The sequence below is a fragment of the Rhineura floridana genome, chromosome 6 (genome assembly GCF_030035675.1).
Source record: "Rhineura floridana isolate rRhiFlo1 chromosome 6, rRhiFlo1.hap2, whole genome shotgun sequence".
In the NCBI taxonomy this organism is placed as follows: domain Eukaryota; kingdom Metazoa; phylum Chordata; class Lepidosauria; order Squamata; family Rhineuridae; genus Rhineura; species Rhineura floridana.
The window spans coordinates 136,147,975-136,173,228 of NC_084485.1; the positions used below are offsets into that span (position 1 = coordinate 136,147,975).

The window sequence follows — 25,254 nt, forward strand, 5'->3', positions numbered from 1 at the left end:
CAAGCAGTTTTACATTGAGATTTTCTCTTCCTGTTTTAGATAACAAATCTCACTTTCCTTGTGTGCTTGCACTATAGGTTTGGGCCTGACAATAGCTGACTAACATGTCCTGAGCTGTGAGAGGGCATAGCAAGAAGGCCTTCATGCGGTAATGACCCTTTTCCGAGACAATGGTCATCATGGATTATGCGTTTCCAATTATTTGTTCCTTTATTTATTTATTTTTGCATAACTCTAAATTAGAAACCTCACTGCTTCATGGCAGTTGGTTTGCTATTGCTTCCAATTTAGGCAGGGTCCATTTTGTACTACAGCTTTTTCTGGTCATTTTTAGATAGGAAATGAAATCATTCACAATATAGTTAGGCCACATTGTTCAGTTGTCGCCAGAGTCCTCAGAAATGAGAATTAATTTCAAACAAGTTATATTCTTTTTTGTGACATTACAAGATGATAGCATAGAAACTATCTGTGTAAGGGGATTTTATGCTTTTCTGTTAAGACATGAGCCCTTTGCTATCTGGCTGCAGGATTGGTATGCACCTGCATGCATATACATTAAATCAAACTCCCAATCTATAACATATGGCCAAATGCAAAGGTGCAAGAGTTGAAGCTCTTAGGCAACTTATTTACCAGCAAAAACAGCTAAGCCATCATATTTGAAACTTGAAAGATGGCAATCAGTACAATAGCATTTGTTCTGAAGCAAATTTTGGATGGTTTCTCACATTCAGAATCTGTGTTCTGTTTTGTGTTTGTTTTTTAAAGGACCTTGATGTGAAAGCAGGTGGTGGCTGTGTCATGACCATTGGAGAAATGCTGCGCTCCTTTCTAACTAAGCTGGAATGGTTTTCCACGTTATTTCCAAGAATTCCTGTACCGGTCCAAAAGAACATTGATCAACAAATTAAAGCTAGACCCAGAAAAATCAAGAAAGATGGAAAGGAGGGAGTAGAAGAAGTAGACAGGCATGCAGAGCGTAGACGTTCAAGGTTATACAATAACTTTACAAAATTTATTTAATTTAGATTTTCTCATCCTATAATTTCACATAACCAAAAAATTTTGTAACTTTTTGCAGCATGGTCTTCTAAAAGAATGATAGCATTTGTATAGCATTTCAGAGTGTTTTCCATGCATTATCTCAGAAATACTTAAAACGCCTCTACAGGATGGTGGTAGTATTCTCATGTAGCAAATGAGTTATACTATGGTTTAAGTCTGCTTAGGATGTTCATGGCTGAAGTAAGATTTAAGCCAGTGACCTGCTGTCACATGTTCATAGCCTTATATCTAGGGTAGGGTGACTCCAGTCATGTATGGGTTTTTTTCCTTACAAAATCCGTATGATCCGCTAGTGTTTTAAAATTATGAGGTGCAAAGGCATACTTGAGCAAGGCATCATTAATATGTATTAAGTACTCTTGAATCTGTGCTATTGCTTTATTGGATCCGGGGTTCACCTACCCAATATTTCCAACAACAGCAGGTGCTAAGTAGTCTACAAGAAACTAGCCAGTAGTCTATCAGCAGACCATAGTATGCCTTCTGCTCACTACTAAACACTACATCAGTTGTAGTCCAGTTGATTAATATTCATGCAAAATGCTAATAAATATTTGAATGATTTTCTAAACTTTAGTTACAGGAAAATAGAATGAAAAAGGTATAAATTAAGTAAAATATAAAAGCTTGTTTGCTGAAAGTCTTGTTGGAAAATCTCGATTTCTGAAGCATTTCTTTTCATGTAGGTCTCCAAGGAGATCCTTGAGTCCCAGGAGGTCACCTAGAAGATCAAGAAGCAGAAGTCGTCATCGGGAAGGCCGTGGATCATCCAGTTTTGATAGAGACCTGGAACGGGAGAGGGAGCGACAAAGACTAGAACGAGAAGCTAAAGAGAGGGAGAGAGAGAGACGAAGATCCCGAAGTTCAGATCGGGCATTAGAACGGAGACGAAGTAGAAGCCGAGAGAGACACAGAAGTCGAAGTCATGATCGAAAAGGAGACAGAAGGGACAGAGACAGGGAGAGGGAAAAAGAAAATGAACGTAGTAGAAGGAAGGAGCGTGACTATGACAAAGAGAGAGGTATTGAAAGGGAAAGAGAGCGCTCTAGGGAGAGAGATCGTTCTAGAGAAAAATCAAAAGACAGAAAAAGTAAGAGTGAAATTGATGAGAGGAGGCATAAAGATGAAAAAGATGAAAGGAAACATAGGGATGAGAAAAGAGATTCCAAGAAAGAAAGGAAGCATAGTAGGAGCCGAAGTAGGGACTGGAAGCATAGGAGCAGAAGTGTGAGTAGGAACGCTGGCAAGCATAGTAGAAGCAGGAGTAAAGAGAAGTCAAGTAAACACAAAAGTGAAATCAAAGAGAAATCAAATAAGCGGAGTAGAAGCAGAAGCAGAGGAAGAACTGATAGTACTGAAAAGTCCCGAAAACGAGACCTTAGTCCCAATAAAGAGAGATCACGAAAACGTAGCAAAAGCAAAGAACGTTCCCATAAACATGACCACAGTGAAAAGGACCACTCAGACAAACATGATCATCAGAGGAGCCAAAGTACAGAACGAGAGAATCAAGAAAAACAATCTAAAAACAAAGATGAGACTGTATGAATGTTCAGAAGTGGATCACATTGAATCCTATAAATGTTTTGAAATCTTGCTTATTTTTTCTTACAGTTGAGATTGTGCAGTAGTTGATAAGCACTCTTCAACCTCCCTCTAGGCTGCAGATTGTCATTTCCTATTTTGAGTAGGAAAGTGCCTTTGTAATCCTGTTCAATGCGTTGACTATTCCAGCCCATTTGTTTAGTTAAATTCATGATGCAAATCCGTTTGTGCATTTTTTTAATTGTTCAAATGTTTCCAAAATGTACGATCTGTACATGCGTCCTGAAACTGTTCTCTAATCCCTTTGGCATGGTTTGCCATGCTGGTTAAATTTGTATATGGCAATAAAACTGCCACCAATTCTACTTTGTTTTATAGATGTGGAATTATGGTTTCTATCTTTGAATTAGCATGGCTGTGCTTTGCATAATAGTATGGCAGAAGCTTTTAAGGATGGGTCTTGAACGTGTATTATATCTAAAATATTTATGTGCATTGAACATCCATGAAGGTTGCCGTTCTAGAGCTTGTATTCATTTGTACCTCTTGTCTTGGGAAAGCATTTAAAATACTTTTTTTGTGAAACTGAAGAAAGCATTATGTTTAGAGTAGGCTTTTCAAGGAGGTAGCAATTTAAAGCAGGGGTTTAGGTTGTCCTAAGGTTTATGTAGTAGTCAGTGCTATCTCATAGGCACACTGTTAAGATTGATAAGCCTATCTACCATCTCTACATAGACTTTCTGGCTAGCTTTTATTGTTCATGTAAAAATTTCTTCCAATATCTCTAGGTTTTTCATTAAAAATGTTGCACCACTGCCCTGTGTTTTATGAAGAAACCATAGGCTAACAAAGGTGAAAGAGAATGGATGGGAGGGAGCAAGAAGACGAAATAAGGTCAAGCAGCAAACTTCCGTTTCAAGCTTCCAAATAATTTTTTATAAATGAAAGTCACATTTAAAGTAAAGCATCTTCATAGTGTTCTTTTTTAATTTTTTTTTACAAAGACTAGTGATCATTGCTTGAGATGAAGAATTTCTCTAGCAACAGGAAAACTAGCTAAATTTTTAAAACACTGATTACTTGTGAGATAATGTCAAAATGCAGTATTGAAAGAGAAATCATATCACAACAGTTCATTTCTGTTTGGTAGACTTGTTCTAGTGACCTGTATAAGAAATATAAACTCTGGAATAAAGACTGGATTAATTTATTTGTGGCTATCCCCAGTTGTTCATTGCCAGCTGCAAAAAAATAATTTTGGGTGTCTTACTCATAAGCAGGAGAAACATCAGTTAAATGTGTAACAAGTAGACTGCCTGGCATATGAATGGAATAATAGCAGAACTATATGACATGCCTACTTGCCACATTTTTTTAAAGTGAGGTTATAGATAGAAAAAACTGCATTTTACCCCTTTGCTTCATTTACCCTTTCAGTTCACTGATAATTATCAAGCTGTTGAATAAAACTTAATGTGGTGAAAATAAAAGTTGTACTAGAAAATAAGATCTGTATCTTGAACCTGTTAGGGTAGCTTGCGTTTATCTTACAAACAACATTTTTGTCTCATGCATTGTATTATGAAAAGACTCAGTAATGGCTTACCTAGGCAGCTTTTCCCAACCTTTGGGTCCCCAGATGTTGCTGGACTACAGTTCCCATAATTTCTGACCATTGGCCATGCTGGGTGGGGCTGATGGGAATTGGAGTCCAGCAACATGTGGGGACCCAAATATTGGGAAAGGCTATGAAGAATGGCTCTCAACCTTGTATTGTGATAATCCCACAGCAGATAGAAAGCTGGAATATGATACTCCCATCTCCAAGATGCTGATAGCTAGCCATCCCAATCTATAGGAGTCAATACAAATAAAGGGACCAGATGTAATAGTAATAGAAGAATAAGAGGTTCTGTTTAATTTGGTAGGAACAAGGAAGTTGTTAGGAAGTCATGGCTTTGCTGCTGTTGCAGTCACATGAAAAGACAAGATGGCCAGAATGAGTTCAGTGGTGCACTGGCCATGGAACTAAAAGCCATAATGAGATACTACTCTGATATTCTTACCTGTTTCTTTTAGTCTTTATTTTTCTGTAGCACCTGGTAGTGACCTGGACTTTTCTTCCCCCTGTAAATCACTGGAGAATTATACAAAATATTTAAACATCAGTTTAAGCTGAGTGAGCTTCCTTTTTTTAACTTTGTTTCATTTTGATACCATGTGGATAAAATGAAGGTTTCCCAGCATTTTAGTTTGTAATATGAGAAGTGATAGGACTTGGTCACCTTGAGGACCATGCATCCTTCCTGATCATAGATGCGGGTGGGGACGTACTAGTTTGACTCCTGAAAAGTTTTAGAAAAATGTTTAGGATGGTGTGCTACTAGCCATGTAGTAAATTAGAAACCGTATTATTGAAAATACATTTGCGACTTGAGGTTTGACACAAGTTTCTGATAGAGCACCCAGTATTTTGATGGAGAGATTCAGTGAATGAATTTTGCTTCATGTTTAGGAATAAAAAACGTTTATGTTTAGGAGCAGGTTCTGCAAGCAAGAGTTAGGGGTTTTGTTGCTGCTGATTGTTTCCTTTTCCTTACAGCATTACGCTTGGTTTATTTCTTTCACCTGTCTTTTAGACTGCAAATTCAAACTGCCAACAGGTGCAAGGCTTGTGCAGGTTGAAACAAATAGTATAGCTCCTTGGGGCTAAGAAATATATAGGAGCCCAAACAACCAGGAACCTGAGATCTTTCAAACCAATTCATGTCTACATTGCAAGAGTTAGCACTATAAAATACCTAAATAAACTTTGGTAATATAGATCAGACTTCTTATTGAATTGTAGATGGGACCCTTACAGCAGTTGGGGAGGGACTGCAGTGAGGAGGAATTGCTGAAAATAGCTTTCCCATTCTACGGGTGAAAGCCTTACTGTGATCTGAGTGACACCACTGGATATTATTTATTTATTTATTTATTACATTTGTATACCGCCCCATAGCCAAAGCTCTCTGGGCAGTTTACAACAATTAAAAACATTAAAAACAAATTTTAAAACACAAAAACAATTTAAAAACACAACTTAATTTTTTTTTTAAATACATGATAAAATGCCTGGGAGAAGAGGAAAGTCTTTACCTGGTGCTGAAAAGATAACAGTGTTGGCACCAGGCGCACCTCGTCAAAGAGATCATTCCATAATTTGGGGGCCACCATATTATAGGGATATAACCTAAACATTTTTGACCATGATATATTACTTTACAAAAGACATAAATAAGACACTGAAATTAGGCCTCTTGATAAAATGGATTTTTTAAATGAGAAAATCCCAAAAGATATTTTACAAGTATTTTCAGCGTAAGTAAAACAAATCTGACTTATCAGAAGGGACACTGACCGCATTCACTTACCCATCCCTACTGAATTTCCAGAGCATGTCACTAGAAAATGAAATGTAAAATGACCAAAAAAAACAATTAGAACTGGGAACAACCATTAGTGTGTGCTTTCAAGAAAGTTTCACAACAACTTATTCAGAAAAAAGTGATGGTTCTGGATGGTTGACTTTGCATAATGAAATCAAGCTTTTAACTTTACAAAGTACATAGTGTTAGATTCAGTCAATAAACATGCTTCTAAATGGTAGAATTGCAGCAATAGCAATGTTGTGAATAAAAACCATGATTGCATACCTGTGGATAACAATTAGCAATTTCCCTCAACTCTTACAAACCTTATAATGTAGATCAGTCTCTGTAGGCAAGTGTATGTCCTTTTCATAATCAGACCAGGAGGTTCATTGACAAACTCCGTGTCCTGTTTTCTAGGAATATTCCACTACACTAGACTCTACAGTCTCAGCAGCTCTGTATTTTATGGTTGCCATACAGAAACCATATGCATACAAAAACAGCAGAGTCTTGTAGCATCTTAAAGACTAATACATTTATTTTGGAATAAGCTTTCATGAACTAGAGCTGATTTTATCAGATGCAACACAGGAACATAGGAAGCTGTCTTATACTGAATCAGAGCACTGGCCTATCTTGCTCAGTATTGTCTACACTGACTGGCAGCAGCTCTCTAGGGTTGCAAGCAGGAGTCCCTCCTAGCCCTACCTGGAGCTGCTGGGGATTGAATCTGGGACCTCCATGCATGGCAGATGCTCTACCACTGAGCTACCGCCCTTCCCCTCAACAGTGGCTATGATGAATAAAATGGATCATGCCCACACAACATCATGTAGAGAAAGTTACCATGCCACTATCAGTCATCACCAAGATTGGCTGACAGTGGCATGAAGATTTCATGTGATGGAGCTCTGCCTAGCAGCCACCAAGTGGAGGCTGTTTCAAGAAGTGTCCACATGACAATCATTTGCAGACTGGCCATCAATGAAGAGCTATAAATGGACTAGAAAACTCCAATTTGATATTTTCACATTTCTTCCACTACCTGCACCCTGCTTCCTTCCCCTTTTGCCATTGCCATCGAAGCCCCTTAAGTTATTACCTGAATATATCTTCTTAGGACAAAATGCAACTCTTGATCCCTCACTATCAGTTAAAGGTGACACCACAACTGTATAGACATCCCCACAGGGGATTTCAGTGATATCACAATAAGTTAGGTCTGTTTTCGGTGCACAGGTGAAATTTCCCTTCGAGCCATAAAGATCTGTGCTATAGTTGATTGAACCTCTGGAATTCCGCCAGTATATTCGTATGCCACTGTTGCCCAGTCTATATAGTTTAACTCCAGAAGGGCAGCAGGCACCTAAGGGAAAAAACCACGAGGAAAACTAAATGCAGTCTGTTTTCTTGTTTTGGCCTAAACATGAAGCAGCTAGATTTCTTAGCCAACTTTTTATCAATTGAAATGGAGCAATTCATCAGATGGCCTAATATAATAGGTTGTCAGAAACAGTAAAAAAATAAATAATAATAATCTAAGACTAGCCAGCCATAGGCATTTAGAAAGCTTGATCCATTGATCAAGAGGCTATTTTGCCAAACCAGCAAATGAGCAAGAGAGAGGATGTTTGATATAGTGATAAAATAAAATGCACCGTAATGGTGGGAGTATATAACAGTAGACTCATGAGCATCTGGAGTATCCAGGACTTATCTCCCATTCGTCCATTTGAAGAACTAGCCTTGGAAGCCAGAACCATTCTATAGTATGTTGGGATCAATTGATTTATATAGGTCGCTAAACTGCTTGGAGTGGGTATATGACAACAGCCAGGGTAGGTATTAATATTAATTGACTGTCCCTCAAGTAATTGCAGGTATTCTGTTGTTTGCCTCACCTGGTAAAAAACCTAGAGATAACCAAGAAAAATCTTGCAGAGATAACAGGGAGAAATATTTCTTTTTTATATGCTACCTTTCAAATGTTCTGCCGTGGGAGTTTACAATCGGTATTATCAAAACATGTTAAAATCCATATCTTAAAGATTTTAAAATTAGAACAGCAGCATAAACCACTTCCTAATCCACACGAATAAAATATTCCAATTTAAAACAAAGAGAAAGGAATGCTTAAAAATCCAGCCCAACATTTTAACTAAAATTGGATTGAAATAAGTCTTAAAGGCCCACTAAAAAGCAACCTGGAAAGGAGTCAACCACACCTCCCATGGAAGGGAATTCCATATGTGTGGGGTCACCACTGAAAAGGCCCCAAGTACTTCCTAGTGTGACACCTTAATGGCAGGCTTGTGTACAGGGCCTCTACAGCCAGTTTTAAGGCCTGTGCAAGTGCAGGTCATCTTTCAAGTAATCTGGTCTAGAACAGTTTAGAGTTTTAAAGATCACTAGCACTTTAAACTAGGCACAGAATTGAACAGGTAGTCATTGCACCTGATATAAAATGGATATTATGTGATCCAAACACATGCCTCTACAGGCATCTGGCTGGCTACGTTCTACCAACTGTAGCTTCCAAACCATCTTTAAAGGTAGCACCACATAGAGTCTGTACTGTATGTAACCAGACATATAGATAGAGTTGCAGTTGGCACACCAGTCTGACTAAAAAGCACTCCTAGCTGCCACCATAACCTGTGCGTCCACAGAGGAGGACCCTCAACTTCCAGTCTTTTGGAAGGAGTGTAACACCATTTGAGAACCGATTGTACATCTCCATCCAGACCAGCCAGCTTCCCTACCCATAAGACCTTGGTTTGTATGGATTAAATTTCAGCTTGTTCAACCTCTCCATCTTAAAGCTGCCTACAAGCACATGTTCAAGAGTTCTGCAGCCTTCTTGAGATTAGTAGGTGGAAACACATTTAGCCCCTTGTTCTGCCCAATTTTGGCAATTTCCCCTTTCTTTTGTAGCATCCCATAGTGCATTTTAACAGCATTCAGACTGGAGAGACTTAGAGGGTCATAGGGTGAGGGAATTCCCTTCTGCAAGCTGCCTTCTACTTCAGGATCCATGCCAGTGAGTATAAATTATGCATGAAAAGGTAGTAATACAATGTAGGCGTGCTTTTAAATAAAATGTATTTTCATATACTTACTAGAAAAAAATTCTGTGTATATACAATCTGATATTAAGCCTGTTCCGCTTACTGCTTTGACAGACACACTGTAGTTGGTTCCACATGTAATGCATCCTAGGAGGCAGTAGTTTTGGAGTGTGTGACACCTGGTTTGTCCTTTGTGCGACTCCAAAATTGTTATGTATGTCTTTGCACCAGTCCCAGTAGACCAACTGATGTTTGTTACAGACTGCGTCACTTGAGTTACTGCAAGATTCACTGGGCAGCAAGGCGCTTAAAACAAAAAAGAAAATACTTAATGCCAGATTGCTATTGTTTTTCCTTTGTGTGTCTGACTATGCATGCAATGCATAGAGCTACATTCTTAAGGGTCAAACTTAAGATATTTTGGCACCTTAGGTGAAATTTTAAAATGATTTCCCCCACACCCAACACAGACCTTCAAACTGACACCATAAACATACTGAATGATTCTGCACTGGTAGCATTGTTAATATTTATGTTAAATGCCATCCCTCACTTTTATTTCCTGCAACATATTATTTCCTTCAATCACCCTAGATCAGTGAACGAATCTATGGCCCTTCACATGTTACATGACTATAGCTCCCATCATTCATGACCATTGACTATTCTGGCTGGGGCTGATGGGAGCTGGAGTCCAACAGCATCTAGAGGTTCTCCATCTCTGCCCTAGATGGCCATCTACAAACATCAAACTGAACAGCAGGCCTTTGTGGCAGACATAGATAGTAGTTATTGAGATGAATTTATACTCAACTTCTCCCCTTTTTATGAAGAAAAAACATAGAAAATGTCATTAAATGCAAAAGATAATAAGTTTGGATCAATTATACATCATAACTCTACAGAAGATAATATTCATTTCAATATACACCCTACTATATACTCAATTTTTACATGGAACAAAATAACTTGTAAGAATGCAATTTATTTTGAATTCAAATGTTGATACGTTTGCATCAATCTTTATCTTATTCACAAAGCCCATCCCAAGTTGGTATTTATGTAGTATTTTAGTGACTATTTCCTATACCTAGCTGAATCTTCTCTTTGAATCTGTTAAATCAGTTGACAGCCCTAATTAACAAACATCTTTAATCTGCCTTTGATACAAGTAATCAAATACATTTAAATTTGTATATTACCAAAACCTCAACAGAAGTGCATTTTGATATATTAAAAGAAATGGTTTGTAAAAACCAACATTTGTTAGGCCATCCTCAGTGTTACTCTTTTTCATTCCATATTACATTACACACCTATCTCCTTTTTTGAATGTGCCAAGGGGAATCAAGATTGTGCCAGCTTGCTCTTTGCCCCTTCTAGGGCTACCTGCTACCTACACATTCGGTGGCATTTTCATAGGGTTCTTTGTGTGTAGATCCAATGGACGGTATTTAACTCTGCTGTTCCGCTTATACAGCAGGCTTGTGCGTGGGGAGAGGAGGGGAAGGGAAACTGGTTGCACAAGTGGAACTCTTGTTTCTGCAGCTGTGAATAAAACCCAATGCATGTAGGCCTGAGCTGTGCAATTTGCCTACTGTGGCTTTGTAGCATACAGATCATGTGGTTGGGCCTTATACATACTGGACTTTATAATGTGTAGGCACCTTTGCAAACAAACTCCAATACATAGACATCTCTTGGGCCTAGGGTTGGGATAGGTTGGCTCGGGTGGTATCAGAGGAGGCAGCATGAGCTGGTCCAATCCCCCACTGCATATTTGTCCAAGTATTTGCATATAATTCCAATATCCTTTAATATGTTGTAAGAACTATAACTCCCAATCTATCTTTGCAATATGTTAGAGCAGCCAGCAGATAGTGTATTATTTGGATATGGGTGACCTTGGTTCAAACCTCAGCACAGACAGGGAGCTTCATTTCCTGTTATAAAATGGAAGTAATACCTAATGGTAAATAACATCTTTGATCAATTGTAACTTACCAGTCTCTAAAGGAACACTGTAACTAGGCAAGCTGTGTCCTGCTTCTGTACTTGCTACAGCATTGACAGAGAACAGTGACCCACATGGGAGATTATGGATGGTGCATGAATTTCCAGAGCTTCTACAATACCAAATTCCTGCCTCTCCTTTGGCAGTGATTGTGTATGTCGCTTCATTGTTATTGCCATGCCAGTGCACACTAATTACAGAGACAGCATCCTTTGAGACATTTATTATTTCCGGACTACATGGAGCTGAAAGATTTTAGATGGAGCAAATTCAAACTGCATTCTTAAGTATGGTTTTTATATTGCATTAAAACAGCTGCAGACTACTATAAAAACTGTAATCTTACAAAAACCCAATATTTCAGGTGCTGCAGCTTGCATCTCTTGTGGTATTCAGCGTTTGTTCCCTGAGAGTTCCCCTCCCCAAGCATTTTATTTAAGACTGCACGTGGGTTTACTTGCATTAAAAAAAATCCCTCAAAATATATACATTACTCATGACATGATCAGCTAAAAGTCCTAAAAGGACTATAGGGTACCACATTAGAGGGGTTACTAGTGGCTTAATTGCAATACTGTTGTCTGAGTGTTCTTACCCAGAGCTCTTGTCTATTTGAGGAAAGAAAACTGCCAGTGGTGAAGAAGTACTTGACAGATTTTGATATGTAACCTCTGGGGCCCAGTTTAGCATGTTGTTGCACTATGCTGGTATATAAAACAAGGACAGAGAACCTGTGGCCCTCCAGTGCTAACTGGAGTGGTCAGGGATTGGCACCCAACAACATCTGGAGGTCCACAGCTTTCCTATCCCTCCTGCAGAGACCTGCTAGAAAGCCAAGGCATTAGATCCAAGTGCTCTTTGATGTAGCAGACCCTATTCAAAAATAATGTAACCCCTTTGGAATGCTGTTGTTAGCAACAAATGGTTTCATTTGATGTTTGAAGTAAATCATACTTAGTTAGATAAGATTTAGATTACAGGTAAGAATGGAGATTGTAGCTTTCAAGATATAGCTTATCTGGTATTGATGGCCTAAAGTTTTACCAATCAACATGCCTGCTGGAAATGTTGATCCCAGAATCAAAACACACAGCTGGAGTGTAGCTCAGGTGGCAGAATAGAACATAAAACACTCTGCATATTCAGAACAAGTGTGTTAAGGAAAGGTTATCCCAGAACCTCCCTGACAGAATGAACAGAAAGCAGTCTGAACTTAGATCCTCCATTGGATATTCCCTTCCACTCAAAACAATGTGTCAAATTTGCTTAGTTTGGTTTTGATATTTCCAGTATATGAATTACAGCATAGCAATAATTTGCCTTTTCAGCTTGCACAATATCATCTTCACTTGTTACTGCTGTTCTGTAAAGAAAATACTAAACTAGAATAATACCTGTTGCCACATGTTTAGATGCACATGATGTATTGCTGCCCCTGATTTCACTTAATGAATAAACAGTGATGTTGTACTGAGTGTTGCACTGCAGTGCAGATAGGGTACAAACTGTTGCAGTGTCATTGCATAGCAGCTCATTGGCCCAGTCAACAGCTTTAGTTTCATACATTTCAGCACCACGGACAGGAGACCAGACAATCTGAATTGTGTCACTGGATACAAATGCTGGAATAACATCAATTGGGCAGCAAGGTGCTAAAGGAAAAAGAGGGGAAATGAAGCAGTATTTATTTTTATGGGATTAGAGATTAAAAGAATAGTTCTTTATGTCATCTTTTAGATGAAATTACTTTGACAACAGTCTCAGTGCAGGGACTTGGAAGCCCTGGGACCTTCATCTCCGTACTATTGTGGCAGCTTAACAGATGAACTGAGAGCCACTGTGGTGTAGTGGTTAAGGTGCTGGACCTGGTAGACCATGGGTTCGAATCACCACATAGCCATGAAGCTCACTGCGTGATCTTGGGCCAGTCACTGCTGCTCAACCTCATGAAAACCCTATTCGTAGACTCATCATAAGTCAGAATCGACTTGAAGGCAGTGCATAAAAAACACACAGATGAACTGCTGACCCACCTTCTGCTGTACTTCAGCACCATTGCAGTTGGCAGTACTGCAGCTATGAACAGACTTAATGTGATACAAGAGGCTAATAGACACCACTTTGCTGTGTTAAGCTACTGATGGTGCCTCCAGCCTATCAGTGTTTTGTGGGAGGGATTTAAGTGCATACTGTAACTTGTAGGCATTTAAAGTGGATGAAAGTGCTCTGCCACTTTACTGCAACAAATCCACTTAAAAAAGAAGAAAACATTTTGCAGTTTGGACAGAGACAGAGAAATGCATTGAAAAGTGTGGGATGAACAAATGACTAATGGGAAGAACTATAACCACCCCACAAGCAAATAAGGATGAATGAAGAAGATCGTATAACTGCCTGTAAAAAATGAGAATGAATTCTCAATAAAGTCCAGACAGAGTTTAACCACCATGTAAGCTTTTTGGGGAAAGCAGAAGGGAGTAGAAAAAGAAGAAGGCCAACCAAGAGATGGATTGATTCCATAAAGGAAGCCACAGACCTGAACTTACAAGATCTGAACAGGGTGGTTCATGACAGATGCTCTTGGAGGTCACTGATTCATAGGGTCGCCATAAGTCGTAATCAACTTGAAGGCACATAACAAAGCTTTTTGTGCAAGCAAATCATGATAAATGCTGAATTAATAGGTTGTCTGGATGAGGGCTAAGACTAGCTTGGCTCCTTAGTCTGAGCAATTCAGCCTTCAGACATAGATGGAGTAGCTCTGCGACTGCTCATCTTTACTGGATCATCTACTTGCCACCAGCCCTAACAATTGTGTGATATTTGCCTAATCTAGAAATCCTTTATATACCATTTCACCTTAATAAATGTGCACAAACACACAAAGCTATTTTATCACTTGGAATTTATTTCTAACTTTACATCATGCCCATACAGATTTATCAAATATACATGCATAAAATAAATTGATACTTACCTGTTGTAAAATTAAATATGTCACCTAATGGACTTTGCCCTGCCTTGTTATAGGCAAAGACACTAATAAAATAGGTGAAGCCGCAGTCTGATCGGAATTGACACTGGGTATGTGATGTGTTGCAGTGTACCTCCAAGCCATCATTACTTTTCACAAAGACCACATAATAATCACCTAGATCAACATCTGACCATGACACTGCCATGTAGCCTGGCTCATCCTCTTCAATTATTATACTTTCTGGAGCACACGGGACTGCAAAGTCAAATTTACAACAAAAGCACATTTCAACTTTCTCGTACACTGAATAACCCAGCTTTTAGCAAGTCCAAACAATAAGACAATTAGGAAGTGCCCTTTTGGTGCCAAACTAATGGGCTGGATGTGGTTTTGTAGAACATCTGATGTTTTAAGTCCATATGTGCTGAAGCTTTCAGTTCTTGCTGTGTCCCAGCCCAACCATAGAGCTAATTATGGGGACTGCAATATCAATCCATGCTGTGCAATTTACACAGTAGATGTCATTATCAGCAGATGTCTTCGGAGGAAAAGATATCTGCTTTTTCCAGGGATAGTAGTGATTTCATTTCTGAGCAAGGCAAATATCACTGACCCAGAAGCAGAGACATCTATCAAAAACATGCCTTTATTGTTTGGTGTGCCTTTTTGGTTTAGGACCATTTCATTAAGCAATATCTCCATTGCCAGCTATTCTTTGTGTTCAGAAGAAATCATACAAACACACCGAAAAGGCAGGCTGAAATAGTGTTATGTGGGGAAAAGGATGAGTGTGCTAGGCCTGTCTCAACATCTGAGAGGTGGAGTAGATGGAGCTCATGCCCACATTTTGAACACTGCTGTGCACAGTGTATAGCACGTACAGATCTCACAATCAGGATAAGCAAAGGATGCAGATAGACTGAAGACTCAGGCATGCATAGACTGCAAGGTGCAAATATACACTGAATGCACATCTGACCCACTGCAAAACTACTCTGCAAATGAACCCAACAAAAATGGTTCCTTATTTGCTTCCTGTTACCAGACTTCAGACAATATTTTATTCTAAGAGCATAAAATAACCCTGACAATCAAGCAAAGGGTCTGTCTAGCCGAGCATCCTGTTTCCCACAGTGGCCAACATTCAATGATATACAGCAGGGAGGAGGGACCCTCCACATTGACCTCCAGATGTTTTCATCCAACAACGTCTGGATGACCACAGGTTTCCCCATTCCTGATATGCAACCTCTGAAAACAGACATCACAGTGTTATAATGGTGAATACCCACTAAACAATGTTTTCCCCCATTAATTTATCCGTACCTTAGACCAGTGGTTCCCAATCTTTATGAGTATGGGACCCCCTTTGTAAGCTCAAAAAATTTCATGACCCCTCCCCAAGCTAATTGTAATTTTAGTCTCTGTTAATTAAAAAAATGGTGTGTGGCAAAAACTCATCTCCAAATATCGCTTTCAGTAAAAGCTCCCTGCACGCAGGGAGGTGTTGCTTTCTTTTCTTAATGCAAAAGTCCAGTCTTGGGAACCCACTCCCCCTTGTTGGTCTAAAGATGTACAGTCCTGTTTCCCAACACCAGTGGGTTACAGTGCTGGACTAAGATCCAGGTTCAAATCCCCACCCAGGCATGAAGCCCACTAGGTGACCTTGGGCCAGACACAGCCTCTCAGCCTGACCTATCTCAAAGGGTCTGTGTAAGGATAAAATGGAAAGCAGGGGAACTGTGTGTAATAATAATTAAATAAATAAATAACATTTCCACTGCCATATGTGGACCCGGCCTCAGCCAACCTGCTGAGCTTTTAAAAATCATCATCATCAAGAAGCAGCAATGTGGTAGTGGAGGGGATGCTAGGTTGTGAAGACAAAAGGGTAGATAGATTGGGGGGGGTAGTGCCTTGGGAACTGATTACTTGGTCAGCGTGCACTTGGGGAATGAGAGTGGAGCAGAAGACAGCATCAGTGCATGTACACACAAACACACCTGCCTCTCCTGCAAGCATCTGCAGGTGTGCATTCATTTGGGCATGTGGGAGGGGGGACCCCTCAACTGCTGCAGCATCTTGGAGAGAGAGGTTGTGGGGGCAGAATGTAGGTGGAAGAAAGGGGAGACACTGGCACCCACACAGCCTCAGAGATGGGGGGCAAGATCTGGATGGCCTCACAAATAAGAATAATTTTTAAAAGGAGGTGACAGCAAAGCAGGAGTAAAAAAAGGCAGGGAGGCTGGCTGCCAGGAAGGAAGGGGGAAAGCAGCCTTTCCTTGCAGCCTTGCTTTTTGCTTCATGAAAAGCCCTCTCTTCTCATTCTGAGTAAGGGCACCATCACCAGCGGCAGTGCGAGGAGATGGGAGTCAGGATAGTAATCCCCTCTTCTTCCTGGTAGCACCTCCTCAGCCCCCTTTGGCATCTGCCATATGTGGTATAGGCAGATGCCTACCCTTGGCATGCCTGGAAGATGCCCTGGTGCTTCAGCAAAGTCCTCCCCTCTTGTTTGGAGCAAGGGGGAAGTGTCATCTGCAGTGGCAGTGGGGAGCAGATAGCATTCAGGGAGTGAAGACTTTAAAAAAAAAGTAATTATTAATTTCTTTACAGTTCGTGGTCCCCTCTGGATTACTTCACGGCCCCCAGATTAGGAACCACTGCTTTAGACTAAATAAATGGTTAAAAGTTTCTTTAAATCATATTTCCTCTGCAATACTGATATTTATATGTAGCTAACATGCAAGTACACTGTTTTTCTTAAAAGGAAACATAAGCTATGATTTCTTTTCCCTGACACTTGTCCTCAGTTGGCAAGTATATTAAGATTATGATTTTCTTCACACTATACGTCTCCATACACCATGTGTTGGAAGTGCTGAGGTGCAACTCAGTTTGCATTGAAGGCTGATGGGTCTGCATGGGAAATAGTAGACAGGAGCCTCCATGCTTCCTAGACTGTCCTTTTCCTTCTAACCTGTGTTATCTACCTTCCAGTGACAGACTGATACTCTTAGGGTTGCTGACCTCACTTCGTACTTCCTTTGTCTCTCTTCCACTCCTCTCTTGGGAGAGGAGACCTTTTTGGATCTCTTTTCTCTTGAGATGCAGCAGCAAGCTTCTCTTGCTGCTTCTCCATCTTAGTTAGCCAGAATTAGGAATCTTTCCTATCAATATGTACTGTGTTTCCTTTACTAAATACCAGTTTGTTGTTTTCTTAAAGCCATTGTCTCAGTGAGATTGTATCCAGGGTAAAATGTGCTCCTTTAACAGGGATTCTGTTACAGCAGCTTCTGCCAACATTTAACTCCAGCGCTAACACCAGGAACTGTACTTATGAGTTGCTAAAGATTACATACCAGTTCTGAAAGTCACAGACTCTGTAGGTGTGCTGGAACCAGCCTCATTGCTTGCTGCAACTACCAGGGAATACTCAGCCCCACACTTCAGCAATGGGATAGTGCAGGAACTGGAAGTTGTACTACAGTTTACTTTGGAGGTGCCACTGTAGGCTGCAATTATGTAACTGGAAGTGCCTTCTGTTGGGATGAAAGAAACAGTTGCTCTCAAAGCTCCACTGTCAAAAACCACTTGAACATCTCCTGGTGCATGAGGCCCTAAAACAAAATTGAACCCCTTGAGTAAAAATAAGGCTGAATAGTGTTTTAAATTTAAATTGTATATATGTATTTGTACCTCTATTATAGGTTTTATGTACATGGTTTTATGCTTGATTTTAGGAATGTACAGGGATTATATTTTGGGTTGAATCCAATGAAGTCATTGTACAAGCAGAACAACTTCTGCTCGCTCAGTTCAACCTTCCCTCCCTTTCCTCCCCCATGTGAACTCTGCACTCCCCCATCTGTTCTGAAGGGTTGGAAGAACCCCCAGAGCAGATTTGGGGGGGTGCAGGGGCACGCAGTGGTAGGAGAGGCACTCATGCAATTACTTCATTGGATACAACCCATGATCTCCAATGGCCAGGGCAAATGTACGCAATTAAGTTTGAAACAAAATAGTCATTCAAAACACTTTTCACTGTTTTAGGTCTATGGATAATAAATAAAAACCTTTCTTTAATCATGGTCACATTTATCTGACTCTTCCTTGTCAAAAGATATATTTATTTCCCTTCCAGTTTGCCTCTTACTTGTTCTTTGGTTGTAGGTGAAGTCATCCCCAGGTATCCCATTAGCATCCCAAGCATGTGCCTTGATAGTATAGAGAGTTCCTGGGTCTAGGCTGGAAAATGTCAGGGAGCTGTTGGTGGTGTTTTCTTTCAACATGCTGCCCAAGCCATCTGATCTCACGACAGACACAAAAAATCCAACAGCCATATCTACAGCTCTCCAACTTGCAACAATGTTGTCATAACTTTGGGAACTTGCTTTCAGGATTGGTGCGGCAAGCACTGTGAATGACCAAAATATGTTAGGCTTAATGGGATTTTGTATGTGTGCAGGTGTGGGTAAGATATCAGTCTAAGTTAGCAGTGTTAGAGCTGCTTCTCACTTGATGTTTTGTACTAATGTATACACACTCAAGTACAAGATAAATGTGTACGCCGATCAGTTGTGAAGGGCACATATAAATAACCACAGTTCAGTCACAATTCCTTTTAAAATGCATGGAAGTGATGTCATAAGAACATAAGAACAGTCTTTTGGATCAGGACAGTGGCTCAACTGGTCCAGCATCCTGTTCTTGCAGTGACCAACCAGTTGCCTGTGGGAAGCCCACAAGCAGGAGCTGAGTGCAACAGCGCTCTCCCCTCCTGAGCTTTATTACCTTAATGATTGCTGCCTCCCTGGCAGATAATATTGGATGAAGGGAAAGGTTCATATAGGGGAAAATGTAAGGAATAAAGGATTTCTAAGTCAAACCAAAAGTGTTGTGCCCAGAAGTGAACCAATAGCCCAGCCTTTCCCAACTAGTGGGCCACCAGATGTTGTTGGACCACAACTCCCATCAGCCTCAGCCAGCATTGCCAATGGTCAGGAAAGATGGGAATTGTGGTCCAACAACATCTGGTGGCCCACTAGTTGGGAAAGGCTGCAACAGCCAAGGCAGTTGCCACAGATCAGCTTATTTTCTTATTTATCAGCTCCTGTAGGGATACGAGTAGTGCCATTTTGCCTCTACTGAAGTTCCTTAACAGTCTCCAAGGGAAACCCAATGTAGACTGCAGGCCATGAAGGTATGAAATCCAGGAGCTCCATTTTCCAGTAATATATGCATTAGATATGAAGTGCATCAGATATGAAGTGCTCCTAATCTCAGCCACCACTTGGAAGTGTTAGGACCAAGGTCAGACCCAAGACCACCTGTTAATCATAAAATAGCAACTTTATCCCTCATTAAAATTTAAACTGTGTGATAACATCCACATCTCTGAAGTCAATTTCAATTTGCTTCCCCTCATCCACTTTATGCTACCACAGTCCCCAAACACTGCTTCAGTAATTCAGCTATTGCTGCTAGATTGTTAAACAACAAAGCATTGAGTTGGGTGTTATCACCATACTGGCCACTCCCAAATGTAAGGTCTTCCAGCACTTTCATATAGCTATTAATTAAACAACATTGACAATAGAATAGACTTCTGATTAGATCCAAAGTGGAGGAAATGCCTAAGATGTTGAGCTATACTGACCAAGCTCCACAGTTTGGAAAGGCCTAGAAAATGGAACAGAGACAGTTTAATGTTGTTTCACAGATGCCTAGATTTTGAAGATGATCCAACAGGATTGCTGTTGTTTACATTTGTTAGTTACTTTATTTAAAAAAACAAGTCTCAAAGAGACTTAAAAAGAAAGAACACAGATAAACAAAATTAAAAGCCAGAAAATTTAAATCTGCACAATATAAAATTCCTAAAGTGCTCACCCACAAATACAGCCAGAAAGGACAAGTCCTACCACACCCCACTAAGAGAAGAGTACCACAGTAGAGGCTAGCGAAACTGCCAAAGGCCTGAGTAAATAAAAATGTCTTAGCCTGGTATCCTAAAACTGACAATGATGGCACCAGGTGTGTTTCCCTGGGGAGAGCTTTCCGGAAACGGGATGCCACTATTATAAAGGCCCACTGTCACCGTTGCAGTGATCCTGTGTTAGAAGCCAAGGAGAGGTCTAGAAAGATTCCAAGAGATAGTCAATCAAGGCTATTAGTGCAGTCTTCCTTCCAAACTCAAATTAGAAGTGAGACTGAAATGGATTGAGGAAGGATGTTAAAAATTCAATTTCCAATGTATCCTTAATATCAAACATCTGCAGTGTCCAAATGAGATTAAAGGTACCTGTTTTTGCCTTCTTTGAAGGTGAAGGCTGGCTTCTTCCTCCAGCGTTTATAGATCGGATGGTGATTTTATACAGTGTAGCAGCCTTCAACCCTCTCAGAGTGCCTGGTGAGTTTGTCACTATGGTTTCAATGAATGACTCTCCATCCTGTGCTGTCAGCAGGTAACTGGATGCTCCTGTGACAGATGCCCATTCCACTGTGATACTGTTACTCAGTTTTGAATAAGTCTGTTCAATAGTGGGAATCTCAGGAGCTTTTTTAAAATTAAAAAAAGGAAAGAAAGGGAAGGAAAACAACATCAGACATGTTGACATTAAAGGACATGACTTTGCATAGTTGAATGTGACTGATTATTTCCAAAATATGAGTTCAAAAAGGCCAGGCTTTTAATGGCTCTCCTTTTATTTTTTGATATTTATTGGTAGCACATTACTTTAGCAGTCTCTGGAGCTTGAACATGACAGGCAATATTTGTTTTAAAAATGGCATTTATCCTTGTCCTGGTGAGGAATGCAAGGAACACTTGAGAGTATAGAAAAACATTGCCAGGACCCATAGGCACACTAAGGGTTCCAATCTCATGCAAGTCATCTAGTCAGTGATTTTGGCACTCTCCAGCTAATGGCATTGAGCCACTGGCAAGTTGTGACTGGGTTAGTAACCAGCACAGCAGCATCTGGTGCATTGCTGGATAATTTATTCACTCGGCTTGGACAGAGTCATTGTGCAGTACTAGGGATGAAGGTAAGAGGCATGGACAGGGTCACATTGGTACTCCATTCCAATGGAAGATATTTTAGCCCCTTCAGAACCCAGAAAGCTGAGAAATGTACAGATGCATAATTCAAAATTTTATTTATTTATTAAATTTCTATCCCACCCTTACTCCCAAGAGAACCCAGGGCGGCAAATAACAAACAATAAAACACATTTAAAACTTATTAAAAACAATTCCAATATAGATGCAGATTGTTAGAAAAGAGATAATCCTGAAGTTTTTTGGAAGCTACTCAGAAGTTCCTCAGTGAGAACATCTGTAACAAAGACAAGCCTACCTGAAGACAGTTTGCTGACCAGGACTGACCTCTGTAACATGGAGCCACAGAGGAGTGTTTGTTGTGTTGTTTGTTGAGAAGGGACCATAGCTCAGTGGTAGAGCACAAGCTTTGCAGGCAGAAGATCTCAAGTTCAATCCCTGGCATGTCCAGCCAAACAAGATCAGGCAGCAGATAATGGGAAAACTCTGCCAAAGCTTCTGGAGAATCACTACCAGTGAAAGTACACTTTGCTACATGGACAAATAGTCTGACCTGGTATAAAGCAGTTTCTTATATTCTTGATTTCTGTTCATACATAGTGATGTTAAGTCTAACAGGCTCCATCAGTGCCTCATGTGAACTCAAGCATGTGCCCTGGATTATGCTCCAGAATCCTTTACAACTCACTGAGATTCCCAGGGTCCCTTAAAGGTAGAAAGTGTGAAAACCATTGACATAACTGTTTCAGTGTTTTGAGATAGTTTACATCTAGTTCATTTGAAATATCTGAGACAGCAATAATTCCCCAAGACGTACCTGCAAGGTAACTGCTAGGGTGCCGCAAAAAGTATATTAATCAAACAATTTAAAGCTCCTATAAGCCAAGAGCACCCAACCACAGAGACTATTAGCTGCTGCATCTCTTAATGATTAATTGTTCTGGCCCTGCCAGCCTTGCTTCTGCTAGGGATGGGCAATTTGATCATGTCTCTGTATCAGACCAGTGACTCATGCAGTAACATTGACAGTGGGCTCCTGTCAAGAAGGGTAATCTTACTTTTACATACTGTAAAAGTAAACCTGTCCAGGTGTAAGAGTGTAGTAAGTGAGTGAAGAATCCTCCAGAATTAATTCAAATAAAAAGATTCATTATAAGAAGTCTGTAGGTACTGTGGCAAGGCTTTAAAAAAATAGAAGAGGGAGTAAAAACTTACGTCATGGGTATATGTGACTTATAACATACTCTGTTAAACTAAATTAAAATAATGTAAGGCATAAAAAGGCACCCACAATGTAAGCATTCCCTTTGAAACACAGCCAGCAATGTCGTAACAAATACAAACAGGGTTTCAGACATCTTAGCAGCATTACAGGAACTGTTCTCCTGCAAGCACAACGAGCTCTTCTTGAACAATATTCCCATTGTATGAAGCCAAGACATTCTTTCATTCAGCTTCTCAGATATGTCCCCCCTTTCCCACCATTTGTAATCATGCTAAGCATTATTTAATAAAGGGGCATTGATAGCAATGTTTCAGAAATAGTATGAATAGTAATTGAGATCTTTCATCTTTTCTTAACTAACTAGGGGAGGAATCTGAAGCCCAGCTACTGCCTGTCGGGGCTTAATGGAGTGGTGGGTCCACTGCTGCATCTACAACCCTGCCTGGATATTACAGAGTTGGAAAAGGTTCAGAAGAGGGCAACCAGAATGATCAAGGGGATGGAGCGACTCTCTTATGAGGAAAGGTTGCAGCATTTGGGGCTTTTTAGTTTAGAGAAAAGGTGGGTCAGAGGAGACATGATAGAAATGTATAAAATTATGCATGGCATTGAGAAAGTGGATAGAAAAAAGTTCTTCTCCCTCTCTCATAATACTAGAACTCGTGGACATTCCAAGAAGCTGAATGTTGGAAGATTCAGGACAGACAAAAGGAAGTACTTCTTTACTCAGCGCATAGTTAAACTATGGAATTTGCTCCCACAAGATGCAGTAATGGCCACCAGCTTGGATAGCTTTAAAAGAAGATTAGACAAATTCATGGAGGACAGGGCTATCAATGGATACTAGCCATGATGGCTGTGCTCTGCCACCCTAGTCAGAGGCAGCATGCTTCTGAAAACCAGTTGCCGGAAGCCTCAGGAGGGGAGAGTGTTCTTGCACTCGGGTCCTGCCTGTGGGCTTCCCCCAGGCACCTGGTTGGCCACTGTGAGAACACGATGCTGGGCTAGATGGGCCACTGGCCTGATCCAGCAGGTTCTTCTTATGTTCTTATGCTGGTTGGTGCAGATGGTGGGGTAGCCAGATTGCTGCACCAGCCTGGAGTTGGAGCAGAAATCAGAGGCCATGCCATCACATAATGCCAGTGGGGCTGGCTCGGGATCCAATGAATCCCCGTCCTGCCCTCAAAACACTCAATTCTGCTCATCCATTCAGCAGGCAGAAAGAGGAGCTCTGCACCAGCAGAGTGATACTAGCACTATTTCACAGGCAAAGGCCAGCATTGCCTACCTCAATTAAAATATTTTTTTCAAATATAATTTGAATATATATGTTCAAATTAAGCCTATAAAATGTTGTTAAAGGCTTATAATGCAACACGCAGGTGTTTTTGTTAAAGCTCATTTCAGAAAGTCTCTATATATGGCCTGCATTGGCTTTGTCATCATTAAGCATATGAGGAGACTTGTTTACACCAAAGGTAATAGTAAGTTTTACAATTGGTTTTTCAGACTGGAGCACCTGACTTCTGGAAATGGTGCAGGTAGCCTGGAAGAAAGGATTAAGAGGAAGGGTCAAGTGGAGGAGTGGGAATGCAATTGGCTACCCCACAAGCCTAGATCAGGGTGGGGAACTTCAGGCCTGGAGACCAAGAGTGGCCCTCCAGGCCTCTCTGTGTGGTCCTTGGAACTCTGGGCTATGTCCATTCATCAGGCCACTGCCAGGAAACTAGCCATATAAGCAAGCAAGCAAGTCTCTTTACATCTTGTTTAAAATCAAGGGCTATTGACCCACAGAAAAACCTAAGTGGAAGAACACATACCAGTAGGTAACTCGTATTAAACAGGAATACCACAAGACCCATTCTGGGAGGCAAGGGTATCTAATGACCCATTCTGACTTATTTGTTTAAAGCAAGGATGGGGAACCTTTGACCTGGGAGCTAGATGTGACCTCATCTTAATTTAGAACCTAAATTGGAGTTTGCCCATCCAGTGCCCACAGAGACCTTCACTTCAGCACCCATGGAGTGGCTCCAGGCTCTCAGGTTCATTTTTTTGAAAAGTAAGTCTCTAACCTTTCTAGAAAGACAGTTGTGAAGCAACATATGTAGGTAGCCTCACTATCAGTGTTTTTAGTCAATGAGCGAAGCCAGAGCTGTGATTGATAAGTGAGTTGTTCAGACACAGGCAACAGGAATCCCTGGAGTCCTAATGGCTTCTGTTTTCCCTTTCCCTTTAGTAAACCTTTTGCGAGTACTCCTTGGAATCCCCATAGATTGCCCTTCCTTTTTGCCTAGCAATCAGGATACATCTTTCCTGTGGTGGATTCATAATAAGATACTCCCCAGAAGTTATTTTCTGCAAATACTGTCGTGATTCCCTCTGAGTATTTGGATTCAGACTAGGAGTGGCAGGCACGAAAGGAAGAGGATGAATGGGATGGAAAGGGGGATGAGACAATGGAGCAGAGCCTGGTTGATGCAGCAGCCTCCTGCTCCTGGATGTGCCTGGCTCTGCTGCTGACAAAGGAGTCCCAGAGGCAACCTTTCTTCCACCCATGGAAGAGAGGGGTCTGTCAGAGACTGCGGAGGCTGCTTCCTTGCTATGGGACAGAAAGGGCTCCAGAGCACAATCTGATTGTGACAGAGGAGGATTCAGGAGTGAAGGTGGGTCAGGCATTGCCTCCCAGGGAGAGGTGGTGCATCAAGAAAAAAGAGGAGACACAGTCCCTCTAAATGTAGTGCCCATCTTCAGGGCAGGAATTCCTGCAGGAGCTATTCTCACAAATAGCTGGATATCTCCACTTCTGCTTAAAAAAATTGCAGGTAGGTCAGGGCACTTGTTGGAAAAACCTCACAGCTCCTGTGCAGCCTTGAAACTC

General features: G+C 40.7%; 2 protein-coding genes across 2 annotated transcripts in view; one reads left to right on the plus strand and one right to left on the minus strand.

Moving 5' to 3' along the window:
* The window catches only part of PRPF38B (pre-mRNA processing factor 38B), a 15,236-nt gene extending 11,116 nt beyond the window's left edge, over positions 1-4,120 (plus strand). Inside the window, exons 6-7 of the mRNA XM_061633883.1 lie at positions 772-995; positions 1,755-4,120. Of these exons, the coding sequence (XP_061489867.1) occupies positions 772-995; positions 1,755-2,616 (1,086 nt within the window). The 3' untranslated portion in view covers positions 2,617-4,120. The remainder of the gene's footprint in view (positions 1-771; positions 996-1,754) is intronic.
* Positions 4,121-4,612: 492 nt separating this feature from the next.
* Positions 4,613-25,254, minus strand: part of FNDC7 (fibronectin type III domain containing 7) — a 30,866-nt gene continuing 10,224 nt past the window's right edge. The window contains exons 4-13 of the mRNA XM_061630657.1: positions 20,390-20,644; positions 18,242-18,502; positions 17,448-17,705; positions 14,089-14,343; positions 12,506-12,763; positions 11,102-11,356; positions 9,149-9,403; positions 7,132-7,395; positions 6,030-6,059; positions 4,613-4,750 (exon numbers count right to left, since the gene is read on the minus strand). Coding sequence (XP_061486641.1) covers positions 4,689-4,750; positions 6,030-6,059; positions 7,132-7,395; positions 9,149-9,403; positions 11,102-11,356; positions 12,506-12,763; positions 14,089-14,343; positions 17,448-17,705; positions 18,242-18,502; positions 20,390-20,644 — 2,153 coding nt within the window. The 3' untranslated portion in view covers positions 4,613-4,688. The remainder of the gene's footprint in view (positions 4,751-6,029; positions 6,060-7,131; positions 7,396-9,148; positions 9,404-11,101; positions 11,357-12,505; positions 12,764-14,088; positions 14,344-17,447; positions 17,706-18,241; positions 18,503-20,389; positions 20,645-25,254) is intronic.